Source organism: Octodon degus, unplaced genomic scaffold, assembly GCF_000260255.1.
Source record: "Octodon degus isolate 3935 unplaced genomic scaffold, OctDeg1.0 scaffold00064, whole genome shotgun sequence".
Lineage (NCBI taxonomy): Eukaryota > Metazoa > Chordata > Mammalia > Rodentia > Octodontidae > Octodon > Octodon degus.
The window spans coordinates 8526636-8539832 of NW_004524640.1; the positions used below are offsets into that span (position 1 = coordinate 8526636).

General features: G+C 51.5%; 1 protein-coding gene across 1 annotated transcript in view; it reads right to left on the bottom strand.

The window, feature by feature from the left end:
- The window catches only part of Myh9 (myosin heavy chain 9), a 90435-nt gene that overhangs the window by 23933 nt on the left and 53305 nt on the right, over positions 1 to 13197 (bottom strand). The window contains exons 6-14 of the mRNA XM_004634575.3: positions 10477 to 10569; positions 9870 to 9933; positions 9126 to 9224; positions 8527 to 8670; positions 7642 to 7737; positions 6558 to 6676; positions 4800 to 4952; positions 3587 to 3760; positions 1779 to 1952 (exon numbers count right to left, since the gene is read on the bottom strand). Of these exons, the coding sequence (XP_004634632.1) occupies positions 1779 to 1952; positions 3587 to 3760; positions 4800 to 4952; positions 6558 to 6676; positions 7642 to 7737; positions 8527 to 8670; positions 9126 to 9224; positions 9870 to 9933; positions 10477 to 10569 (1116 nt within the window). The remainder of the gene's footprint in view (positions 1 to 1778; positions 1953 to 3586; positions 3761 to 4799; positions 4953 to 6557; positions 6677 to 7641; positions 7738 to 8526; positions 8671 to 9125; positions 9225 to 9869; positions 9934 to 10476; positions 10570 to 13197) is intronic.

Below are 13197 nucleotides of genomic sequence, written 5' to 3' on the forward strand. Positions count from 1 at the left end.
CGGAAAATTAAAAATACGTGACAACAGGGACCACTAAGAAAATGAGGTTGCAGCTACATGAAAGAATGCTGCCTTTTCCTTTTTTAGGGTAATACAAACATAAAGAAGCAATCCTAGAAGGACATATATTGGGCTGTTAATAACATTTCCTTTCAGTCCAAGACAAGTAATTTGTGCTTTTTGTCTTTTTGCACTATTCATGTTTTCTCTAAGGCACAGCCATTCATATCTTTCCTGAAATATGTTCTTAATAACATGAGCAATATTGTATTTTCACTGTAAGAGCTCCCAGAACAGTGAAGAGAACAGCAAGCTGCTGGGCCTCCTCTCCCTAACACGAACTCCCAGCTAGGGCGCAGGATGTAGTTTCTTCCTGGGATCCGCGGGTGCTTGCTATATGAAGTTGCGGAATGGGACACATTTATGACACCTCAGCAGCCCAGCACAGCCAACACCTTGACCTTCCAGCTACTGTCACACAGCCAGGCCCACCATGCAGGCCCTCGATGGTACATGGGGTGTCCCCATATTCCAGCAGCACAGGTAGCAGGACCACAGAGGCTTCCTGTGACTGTTGCACACCGCACGTGTGCACTTCCTGAAGGTGACATTTAGGGTTATACATTTTTTCCTAAGTGGTTTTAAGAGCTTTACTGTGGCACTCTCAGAATCAGGACGCTTTCCAGGACGGGCTGGACAGTGGGGCCCCATGCTAGATTATGGGCAAGGCTCGGGGTCTCCACTCATGGCCAGACAGCCCAGCCCTATCCAATCAACTGCATGCCCGGGATGAAATTCATCACCAGGAATGCTGCACAGAACTTGCTGAGAAAACCTGCTTGAGTCCAATCACAGCCCTGTACAGCTAAGCTGCAGGTCTCTGCTGCACAAACAGGAGGCCTGGTGGGAAGAAAGCTGACTGAGCACTAATGGCAGCTCCGCCACCCAATGGCCATGCAGGCTTGGCAGGGACAACAGCTACCGTCCACAGTGGTGGTGCTGAAGCAGGGGCAGCTCCCTGCCCTTAAGGACGAGGACTGTTTCCCAAAACCAGGAGCCACTGGGAGGTTATTGACTGACCTCTAGTGGGGGAAGCCAGGGCTGCTGCTAACTAAATACTGTGCTATGAGCAGGACAGGCAGTGCCCACAGAGAAGTGGGGAAGGGGAGGGGAGAAAGAAGGGAGGAGGGGAGAGAAGGAAAGGGAGAGAGACACATCAAGGTAATTATTATGCATAAATACAAAATCCCTATGATGAATGTGATCATTGTATGTATCTAAATTATACCAATAAACTTAAAATAAAAAATGTAATGTATGTAACACTCCATGTTAAGGGATCACCCCATCTTCCAGATAAGAAAGCCAAGAAAGCCAAGGTCAAAAAATAAAAACAGGGACACAAAGTCAACCAGCTTAAGAGTGGCAGAGCTGGGCTGGGAATATAGCTCAGTGGCTTCAGTGCCTGCCCAGAAAGCACAACATCCCGAGTTCTGTTCCCCATATAAAAGAGTGGCAGGGTTCTAACTGCAACTCCAGATAGGGCCAAATCTACTGCACACCCAGAAGATGGGCCGAACAATAATCTACAACATGCCATGTGAAGCACCACAAGCTTCCAAAAGCATGGACAGTGTGAAGGTGCTCGGTGAGCAGCGTGCACGCTGTCACCAGCTGCATTACTACAGGAGTCATGGGCAAGGCCTGGCCTCAGGCCACACAACCGCCAGGGCTGCTGTGCAGAAACCCACCGCCCTGCACAGGTCTGACCCACCTACCTTGCCGGCATAGTGGATGATGCAGAAATCAGCCTTGTCCTTGAGCTGCTTAGGCTTCTGGAACTTGGGGTGGGTGCCCTGCTCCTGCATCACCTTCTCCACGAAGCTCTTGTCAGTGGCTTTGGGGAACCAGCACTCCTCATCCAGCAGAGCCAGGATGCCAGGGGGGCCCGCCTGGAGGAAGCAGAGCAGGGCACTGTGAGCAGCATGGCACGAGGGATCCACGCCCAACCTCAGGAGAGCCCAAGCCTGTAGGGGCATCCCCAGGACCTTCCATAGGGATTTAAGGCAGCATTGGAAAAAGCACTCGGCTTAAAGGTTCTAGTTTACAAAGAAACCTCTGGTGTCAAGGGTGCAGCTGAGACCCTCACCCAGCAACTGCTCTCAGAGGCTCTGCACTGGTAGTGACCTCACCAGTGAATTTTCCTGGTGCATATGACAACACACAGAGCTTGACAGCCTTCCAGCACAGAGCATCTTGTCCAGGGATGCACGCTTCTTCCCAGGTGCCTGCCACTGGATTAGATGCCCCTCACGCTGAGCCTGTGCTGCACTCTGCGTGTGGCTGTATGAGGCAGCAGGACATCAGGGAAGAGAGAAGCCAAGAGACCCAGAAGCCTTCTGGACACTGAATTTGTGAAGTGCGAAAGCAGATTCAGGTGCTGCACAAAGCCTCCCCGACAAGACATAAAGGTAATTACCAAACTGAACTGATTAAGAAAAAAATCAAAATACTATCAGCACTAGGTAGTTCCACACTAGGATTACAAAGACTTTGTCTTGGCTTTCTGGCTATATATTTCTAGCTTGTTTGTTTGTTTGTTTTTCAGTGTATTTAGTACAGGGTTACAGGGTCTCACTATGTAGATCAGACTCGTAGTGATCCTCCTGTTTTCAGCCTCCCAATCACTGGGATTACAGACGTGCACCACTATGCCCAGTGTTGGTTATAGATTTCTGTGGGACTCAGGTATCCACATGCTCAGAATTCCAGGAAGGACCATAAGAGTTTAGTGCATTTCACTATGTTCAGGAGATAACCCATAAATACAACTCGGGCTTCATTACAGGGCACATACCCCAACCCAAAGCACCTGCTGGAGGAACACTGAAAACAACCTGCTTGGGAAAAGGAACAGCTTCGGGCCTTGTTCAACAGCCAGCGCTGTCTCCAGGGCCTGCGGGGACAGGCTGAGCTTCCTACACACAGGCAGGAAAAGCGCTCTGCACCAGCCAGGATCTGAATACTTCCAAGCTGCAGCAAAAGTGTTTGGGACTTCACTTCACAAAAGCGGCCAATTTTAAGCCAAACAGAGGGCCAAAGAGATAGCTCAGTAGACTAAGTGCCTGCTTAGGCAAACACAGGGACCAGGGTTCAATCCCCAACACCACATGCCATGCTGGCACCAGCCCCACCCCGAGATGCACTGAGCCCAAGGCTGAGACTGGGCAGGGTGGCACATGCCTATAATCCCAGCGCTGGGGAGGCTAAAAACAGAAAGATCACCATGAGTCAGAGCTATATAGTGACACCCTGTACCATATAACTAACTAAATAAATAAATAAATACAAAAAGACCTTGTGGGGCTTTGGAGAACAGACAGAATGTGCAGGCCCAGACATACGCCCACCACTGCCCAGAGCCCCTTCTCTGATGGGGCGTCCCCTGCTCAGGACTTCACACAGCATCAACATATAAAAGGCCAGACTCTTCCACAACCAATGCAGCGCTGCAGGAACAGAAGGGGTCACAGAAAAGAGGAGCGAGAAGCCAGGGCTGTCTGCGCTGAGGCCAGTGGACTCTTACCGGCTTCTCAATGAGGTCGATGCAGGGCTGCAGGTCGAGGCCAAAGTCAATGAAGTTCCACTCGATGCCCTCGCGCTGGTACTCTTCCTGCTCCAGGATGAACATGGTGTGGTTGAACAGCTGCTGCAGCTTCTCATTGGTGTAGTTGATGCACAGCTGCTCGAAGGAGTTCAGCTGCAAAGCAGAAGTGGAATCAGGGCGCGCCATTCCACAAAGGCCAGGAGTCCCAAGAAGGGTGAGGCTCCAGAAGGGACTCCTGGGCACCTCCCTGGACTGCCCTGTAGCAGCCCAGCAGCAGGTGGCCTTCAGCTTCTGGGGCCTGTGAACAGCCTGGTAAAGCCCCTTTCTGAATAATGCTTCTAAGTGCATAGAGTAGATTACCAAGGCAGGACATTATATTAAATGTATTTATCAAGATACAGACAGAAATACACTACTATTTATGAACAGGAATTAGTCACAGGCTTAACATCCAAACCTTTGACGCAGAGATGAGTGTAAGTATTTTTCTGTATTGCACTGGACTATGATCAGAAAATAACTGATTTCTACTGGCAACAGATTACATGTGCTGCTGATACCTTTAACAATTTATGTACTTTGTTCAACTTAAAAAAGAAAGAAAAAATATATAATTTCAAAAAGAAATAAGGTTAGTAGAAAATAAAGTTGTAATTTTTTTATACTATGGACCCAGGTTTAGGACCTCAGACCCACTATAATGATTACTTTTGCCTACCAGATCTCAGAGCCTCTATGGGGACAAGGACAGTATCTTATCCCAAAGCTCAATAAATACTGCCAAAAGAATAAACACAGGAGGGGTCAGTGAGATAGCTCAGTGATCTAAAGTGCCTGCTTAGGCAAGCCTAGGCAAACGCAGCGACCGAAGTTCGATCCCTGGCACCACATGCCACACCAGCCCGCCCCCAGGGTGGGCTGCGCTGGCCCCCAAAAAAAAAAAAAAGAATACAGGAAACACCTGCCCATGAACTCTAAGAATATGATCTAAAACGATGTTCTCTCCAACATCTCTCACTGGGAATGGACATGCTCTCATACAACTTCAATTACATCAAACAGATATCTCTGTGCAAAAGAAGACGGCCACTCCAGATGGCCATGGGACCACAGGAAAGAGGACTTGGTACAAGGAGAAAGCAACTACATGGCTAAGGAGGCAGTGAAGTGGGTTATAAAGGGCAAGGCTTACATCGAAGATCTCAAAGCCAGCGATGTCCAGGATGCCAATGAACGAAGCACCCTGCCGCTTGGTCTTGTCCAGAGCTTTGTTGATGCGCAGCACCAACCAACGGAACATCCGCTCATAGGTGGCCTTGGCCAAGGCCTCAATGGCGAAGTCAGCCTAGGAAGAGTGCCCAGGAGAGCAGAGTGTTAGACAACAAGGGTTTTGACATCCTCGCGCCCTCTGCCCTGATAATTTCACTTTGAGGGTCTTCCCCCAGAGAAACAGCGCTAAACATACAAAAGTAGAATCAGGGCATGCCGTCCCACAAAGGCCAAGAGCCCCAAGAAAGGTGAGCCTCCGGAAGGGACTCATGGGCACCTCCCTGGACTGCCCTGTAGCAGCCCAGCAGCGGGTAGCCTTCAGCTTTATGCCTGTTCACTGCATTGTTTATAATGATGCCTAAGTGAAACAAACTATAAGCCCCATAATCAGAGCACTGTGAAGTTCAAATTATTTGCAAAGCACTTTTTAAATAAAATGGGGACATACAAAATTACAGAAGCAACGATGACTGTGATTTGCTTCAAAATAATGCAGTTGAGGGTGGGTTAAGTAAAAATAATCATACACCAAAACTACCCCAAGAGTTGGGAAAACTGCTGAGGTTCCCTCTGCGATGGACCTCTCGTTACACTCTATCTGCTTTCGCCTATTTTTGAAAAGCTCCATAATAAGAAACCAGAGTGACAACTACAGTGGTGCTTCAGTTCACAAACTTCTGGTTCTTTCCACAATTATGGTTGCAAACCAAGTTGGACGAGAACTGATCAAACTCAATGTGGACCTCATGAAGATATTTGACTCTATCCTCATCCAGTGCAGTTTGTGACCAGAACATTGAGAGAACTGAGTTTGTGAACAGAGGTATCACAGCAAATTAAAAAAATAATAAAATAAAAACTTTGCTGTCCCATAATAATTGTAATTGGAAAGAACTGTGATATTTTTCCTTCTCTCCTTTGAGTTTTCTTATTTATGGAACATTTTCATAATTTAAAAAACTAAAGTTTCTACTAAACTAGTGGGCAATACACACAGCTAGCAGTAACGTTGTCCACTGTCTTTGAAAATGACATCATGCTGCTGACTGTTTGCAGTGGCTCTGCAGAAAAGCAACACAGCCCACCAGCACCCAGGGTAGTCCCCCTCGGAAAACACAATGAGCAGGTGATGTCCCCAGCACTGAGAGATGAGACTGGGATGAAAATCCCCAGGCCCAGCGCCATGACTAAAACTAGAAACCCCAACAGAGAGGAAAGCAGTGTTGGTCTGGGAGGCCCCCAGCTCCAAGGGCATCAGGCACCCAGGCCTGGCACAGATGAGGAAATCCCTACACATGCCCTACACATGCAGCCAGGCAGCAGGTGGTGGAGACAGCAGCAGGGCCTGCATGCCAAGGACGCAAGGCTGCCACTCTGGCACCAGGAGCGGCACTGCAGAATCAGCGAGTCCTGCCTTTCTACAAAGTCAGGATGTGCCTGTCTCCCCAACCACTAAGCAGCCAAAATGCCGACTCAACTGAGAAGTTGCACGGCGGGAGCTCACTGAGGGCAGCCTTTGCAGGCCTAAGGCAGTGGACACATCGTTTGACCTCTCTGGGGCCAGCCTGGGCATGCTGTATACAGGGGTGATGCCACCCTGCCCTGTGGGGTTGAGGACTGAATGAGGGAACCCACGTGCACAGGCCTCACAGGGTACCACACCCTGGCCTGGTGAACATACCTGCTCTTTAGTCTGTGCTTTCTGCACGTAATCCCGTCCCACCTTGATGCGCGGGGTGAGGATGCCTCTGGTGAAATCAGTCACGTTGATCCCCAGGAGGTGGGAGACCTTTTGGGCAGCTGATATTTTTTCAAAGAGTAAGGAGGAAAGGGGTAGAGAGTTAATGAGACCCAAGAGAGTAAGTCCCTCTGCTCAATTTCCAAGCAGAGAAGAAAACTGCAGAGGTAACTGAGTGATCATTACCAGGACAACTGAATCCAGGCTCTTCTTTAGCAGTGCAGGCCAGTAGGAGTGGCCGCCCTTACCTCCAGAGAGCCCCACCGGCAGGAGTTCTAACTGGAGGACGCACATCATGTTCAAGTGGGTCCCTACCCAAAAGCATGGCACCATGTGGCCCCACTGAAACTGCCTGCATAGGCCGTGTATCCTTTGCTCAATTTTTTGGGGGAAGACCCTAAGAAGGACTTGCTAAAGCTAAATAACAAATAGGGTCATTTGCAACAACTGAAGGAAATCATGGCTGACAGGTATGAGGCTTCATCCTGACATGTTCATTACTGATTTAGTATCCAAGAAAGTGGTTTGGCCTCAGAAATTCATGAGAAGGCCAGCTAAATAGCTCAGTGGATTAAAGCACCTGCAAGCAGGCACAGGGGCCAGCGGTTCAATCCCTGGGGCGCACTGAGACAGCAATTGAGACTGGGAATGGTGGCACATGCCTGTAATACCAGCTATTGAGAGGCTGTAAACAGGCAGATCACTATGAGTCCGATCTAGTAGTGAGACCCTGAACACCATGTAGACCCTTCCCTAAAACACACACACACACAAAAAAGAAAGAAAACAAAAGAAAGAAATTCCTGAGAAAATCCCTGATCCACATAATCAGTTTTTCTAGCTCATTCTTGATGCTTCCAGTATAGGAAAAAGTAGGGTAATGTTCATGTGCCCTTTAGGTCTATACAGCAAATTCAGAGGGATACACAGCCCCTGAGCACACACAATGAAGAGGTGGGAGATTCCCAAGCAAATCCCCACCCAGGCACCAGCCTCCATTGTCCAGGGAGAGGTCCAAAGGGGTTACCTGTGTTGTCAGGCATGGACGCCTGGTCAGTATTCCGCTCCTTCTTGAAGACGATGTTGCCGAGCTGAAGAACCCCAGAGATGACTCTCAGCAGGCCTTTGGAGGGCATAAGAGGCAAGTCAGAATCAGACGGGGTTAGAGGAAGCCCACAAGGGGGTGACCACCCCAAGAATCTTTAAGCAGCAAGCCAAGAAGGGGCACCATACTCTCTGGGGTCCCAGGGATGCCAGGTCTGGGGTCCCAGCATGAAGTGGCCCAGATGGCTTGGGGGTGAGGGTGCACCACCTCCCTACCAGTCAGCTTGGGCAGATGTCCAGACCACACCCCGTACTTCTACATCTGGACAAGGCCCCAGGGCCCAAGGTCTGCTTTTACAAATAAAGTTTCGCTGCAATACCACCATGCCTGGTTATTTACATATGGGCTAGGGCCAAGCAAAGACAATGCACCTCTAACACGGCACTCTCCCATGACACACACTATACCCCTAAGTGGACACAGCCAAAAAAGGGGTGCCCCCTCTCACCTTCCATAATCTACATAATCTACAGTCCTCAAGCAGGCGCAATACTTGAGGTCTTCTTCACCCTCCCTCTAGGGAAGGGGAAGTCATAGGCCCCCTCCCCCTACACTATGCTGAAACAGAGCACGACTACCCAACCACCACATGGCAAGGGCTGGTAGACCAGGTCCCCACTGTGAATACCCATGGTACAAGCCAGAACAAACCTCAAGCTCCAACCCCGCTGGGTCTTCCCTCTACCTCCACAGAAGACCAAGCATCAGGCACAAGCAGAGGCTCTCCCCAGACCATCAGCTGCCCCGGGACCCTAGGAAGCGTGGCCAGCCTCCCTGCTCCCCGTGCCCACAGGAGGCCAGCCTTACCCATCTGCTCCTCTTCTGGGATGCCCATAATCCTCATGGCCTCCATGGTCTCCTGGAACATGTCCTTATCCTGCTGCCCAGGGATGGTAACATGCCCATTGGACAGGAAGCGGTACTTGTTGTACGGCTCCAACAGGAGGTCAGCTGTGAGGGGTACAGATGGAAACAAGTCAGTAATGTGCTGAAAGCAGATGTGTATCCCTCTGAATTTGCTATATAGATGCAAGGGGCACATGAACATTACCGTGCTTTTTCCTATACTGTAACCATCAACTCTGTGACCACAGAGGCCTAGAGATGGGGATAGTCCTGAACCTCAGGATGCCCTGGAAGCTAGGGAGTCACATCCCTGCAGACTCCTCAGCATAAGTGACCCACACACAGCACAGAGCAGAAGCAGGGCCCGCAATGGGTACTGCGCCTTTGACATGACCTAGCCTTCTGCTGCCATGCTCAGAAACAGAAGGGTCAGCCTGAGGGTGGCCCAAGGACAACAGTCACTGTCACTTCTCCTCCCCAGAGCAAAGAAACAAGTTCATGTCCCCAGTGCCACATGGCCCCATCCCAGCAGCAAGGCAGCCCAGCGGGCCACAGCTTACTCTTCAGGTGCTCGCCAGCTCCAGATAGCAGGTAGTAGAAGATGTGGAAGGTTCGCTCCTCCTTGGCTTGGCGGATGGCCCGAGACTTCTCTAAAAGATCTTTGCAGATGTTAAGGAGCAATGCACGCTGGAGGGAGGGTAAGCCCTCTCCTCCCCATCAAAAGGGACCAAACACCACCCAAAGAAGATGGCACAAAGTGGCAAAACACAGCAAATGTAAATCCCCTGGGTCTGTCCTTTAGGAAGGATAACTTCAGAGAGCAGCTCACACCCTTGGGAGCCTGGCCTACTTAAAGGCCCCTCCTGACAACTGGAATATGCCACAAGCAAAGGCTATAAAGTGGGTATAGGAGAGCCAGAGTAGCTTCTACCCAGATGTCGTCCCTCTGCACGCACTGGGTGACTTTTCAATAATTCCCTCCTATTCTAAGCTGAGCCCAGGCTAGGGATATAGCTCAGTGGCTTAAGTGCCTGCCTAGCAAGTGCAAGGCCCTTAATTTGGTTCCAGTACCAAAAAAAAAAAAAAAAAAATCTATTTCCTTCAACTCTCCCAAGCTGAGCCCTATCTTGCACTCTACGTTGGGTTTTCAACAAGCTTATCCTGGTATCCCCCCAACTGCACAGAGGTGTATCACAGCGGGCCAGCAAGGGCAACGTGGGGTAACCAGGAAGCAGCTTTTCCTCTATGGAGGGCGCTTGCTCTGCCCAGACCCCACCTCTTATTCCAGTGGACCACAAGGATACAAGTCTCAATGTTGGCACCCACGATGTAGCCATTGACATCAAAATTGATGCGGATGAATTTGCCCTAAGAAAGACAAATCAAGAGATGAGAGGTCCTGCCTTAGACAGCCAGGGAGCAAGGGAGAGGCCAGGAGAGCCCGCCCCTGCTCCTGCATCTAGTAGGGACGGGCTAGAAGGAGAGAAGCAAGAGGCAGCTTGTGTCTACATGTCTTCAGTAAGGTATGCAGGACTCAGGTGCCACACTGCCCCAGCAGCACCCAAGGCCCTCCACAGAGGGAGCTACCCATTTCCAGCAGTTTCCTCTGCATGACCTGGCCCTAGGCACCAAATACTAAGTAGCCACAGCAGGACACCTTGGGTACCACTTGCAGTCTTTTCACTTACAAGCTTTCCCACCTCTCGTGAAGGAGAATGAAGAAACTACTCATGACCACCTTAACTGAGGGCGGCGAGCGCCTGCTGACAGAAAGCACACGCGGCCTCCTGGACCAGGCAGCACCAAGTCTGAGCCTTCCCGTTTGGAGTGCAGAGCACTCAGGCAGAAGGCCTTGTGAGCCAGAGCTCTGCAAGTTCCTGTCCCAGGTGAGCACTGCCATCTGCTACTCACAAATCGTGAGGAATTGTCATTCTTCACAGTCTTGGCGTTCCCGAAAGCCTCCAGGATGGGGTTGGCCTGTAGCAGCTGCCGCTCCAGTTCCCCCTGCAAAGAAACCCACAGCCTCAGGGAAGGCCAGCCAGCAGCATAGGCAGCCGAGTCGGCCCCACCCCAGGAAGGGACAGCAGTGGGGCCACGGCTGCAGGCCCAGCATGCCAGGAACAGAGCTTCTGGTGGCGGTGGGGGCTGCTGGGCCAGACTCCTGCATCGCTCAAGTATGACCTCGCTGCCAGGTCTTGGAGAGCCCTGGCAGCTTTCATCCAAGGACTGACAGAGCAGCTGTCTGGAGGGCAGGAAGAAAGCTCTCTCAGCTTGGGAGTCCACGCTTGGAGCAGCACCTAGGAGAGCAGCGTATGGACTAAAAGAGAAACCATGGCTCAGTCCTTTCCATCCCATGTGGACACCTTTCTCCCTCCCGCCTTGTCTCTGATCCCCACAATCTTTTCTCCTTTCCATAGGACAAGGAGAGGTAGGAATGAGATTCACAAAAGACACAAGCTCAGGGCCAGCCAGATAGCTCAGTGGACTAAAGCACCTGCTTAGGCAGAGTGCAGGAACCAGCGTTCGATCCCCAGCACCATGTGCCATGCCGGCCCGGCCCCAGGGCGCACTGAGACAGCAACTGAGACTGGGCCTGCAATCCCAGCACTTGGGAGGCTGAAAACAAGAGGATCACTGTAAGTCCAATCTGTGTAGTAAGACCTTAAGACACAAGCTCATCTCCCTTGTGTCCTACTCAGCACTCCACTGTCCCTACCAGGCCTGCCCTGGCACTCTCCAAATGCACTATGGCAGTATCTGAGCACAGGACCAGCAAGGCCTGCCTTAGGATCCATGCTACTTGTTGTCAATGAATCCTGTTTGCAGACTCTTAGTGCTCTGTGACTGACAAAAGGCACCTCGTGCCCTCTCACCCTACATCCTCCCAACACTCAGGGCAGGCAGGATGCAGGCGCCTAAGTGCACAAAAGAAGAAGCAGAGGTCAAGGCAAGAGGAATGCTCTGCCCAAGGCCATCCTGCTACCAATCAGTAAAGCAAGTGCCAAACTCAAGTCCTCTACCTCACCTGTCAACCACTGCCCCAAGCCAAACCGGGGCTCTACTCAGTCAGCTCAGGTCAGCTCTGGAGGCAACTACTGCCCTGCCCAGCAGGCCAGACAGTAACCAATACTGGCTGAGAAAAAGGGGATCTCACACCCTGTACGAGCCAAGACCCTTGAGGAGAAGAGCCTCGCACTGGGCTGCCAGGCTTTGCGTTACTAGAACAGCTGGAGCAGGCCAGTCCCTGACAGGAACATGACTGCCTGGGGTGAAGAAACACTGCCAGCAGCAGGAGGCCCCGGAGGACACAGGTGCCACCTGTCTGTAGGACACTGGGAAAGCTCTGGAGTTAGCTGAGCCAGGCTGAAGGCCATCAGAAGCCAGAAAGGCCAGTGCAGAGACACCTCTTTGACAGCCATCCTCAGCCAGGGCTTTCCCAGGGTGGGAAAGCCTGCATTTATGGACCACATGACCAAGTGGAAAAGCCCCTTGGATGTCTTGCTCCTGGGGTAGAGAGGGCCAGGCCAAGAGCAGGGGTCAAGCCCAGAGAGCAAGCACCACGCGTGCACTTGGCACCAGCAGACACAGGACTCCACGCTCCCACCCATGGGCCTCAGGCGGGCCTGGGCAGTCGGCTGAGGTGGTCTACAGAGCCAGATCTGGTGGGAGCTGCTCCTGCCACTACAGTGACCTTGTCAAAGCACATGCTAGACTGCCAGGCTGGCCAGGCCACTCCCATGCCTACAGTATGACCCTGCCAGAGACTGTGCCACCTGGACAGGAGGCAGAGCAGAGGCCTTTATTTGAAAACACGCTGCTGCCATGGAGGGTGGGAGGGCTGGGCCAGGTGGGGGTGTCCACTCTGATGCATAGCAAGTGCTGATGGTGTCCACTGCTACAGAAGGGTTCTTCTAGCTGGGCACACAAGAAACTTGCACTTTTCAATGAAATTTTCATAACATGAAATGATGAGGTACTATACGCTCATTGATTTGAAACTGCCTATCTGATTCCTGAAAGGCTTCACTGGCCATGTTCTGCCAGTGGGCTCCAACTAAAGCATAAAAACCAAAGGGGGTTGGCCTGACCCAGACTACAAAGTCCTCCCAGTCTGTCACCCAAGCTCAGCCCTGCCAACCTGCAAGCGTCCTGCCGGGTGGCCTTGGATTAGCTGCCTCAGGCGCTGCAAGTACAAAAGAGAACTCTCCCGGAGATGCCAGACATGCCTCCAACCACAGTAACAGCCAGCCAAGTCAAGGGCTCCGCATGCCCCCACTGCATGTGGAAAATCACACAGTGCAGCTTCAGGCATAGAAATCAGCCACACTGGTCAATGGCCTGTTACACTGAGGGCCTGAGCGATGACTGGACGCCAGGGGCAACCTCTTCACTCTAGCTGGCCACAGAGTCAGGAATCGTCTGCATGGTACATGCCACGTCCCGATGGTCCACTCCCCTAGCGCCTCCTAGGCCCCCAACTGGCCATCTCCACCAAGTGCGCAGGACCTGCCTTCTCCACTCTAGCTGTGCTCCCAGACTAAAGCACGTGAGTCCATTTTACTGTTAACTGTGGTTCTGTCCCCAGGGTAGGGACTCCAGGGTCACCCTTCTGAGAATCAGTTGCATACCAGG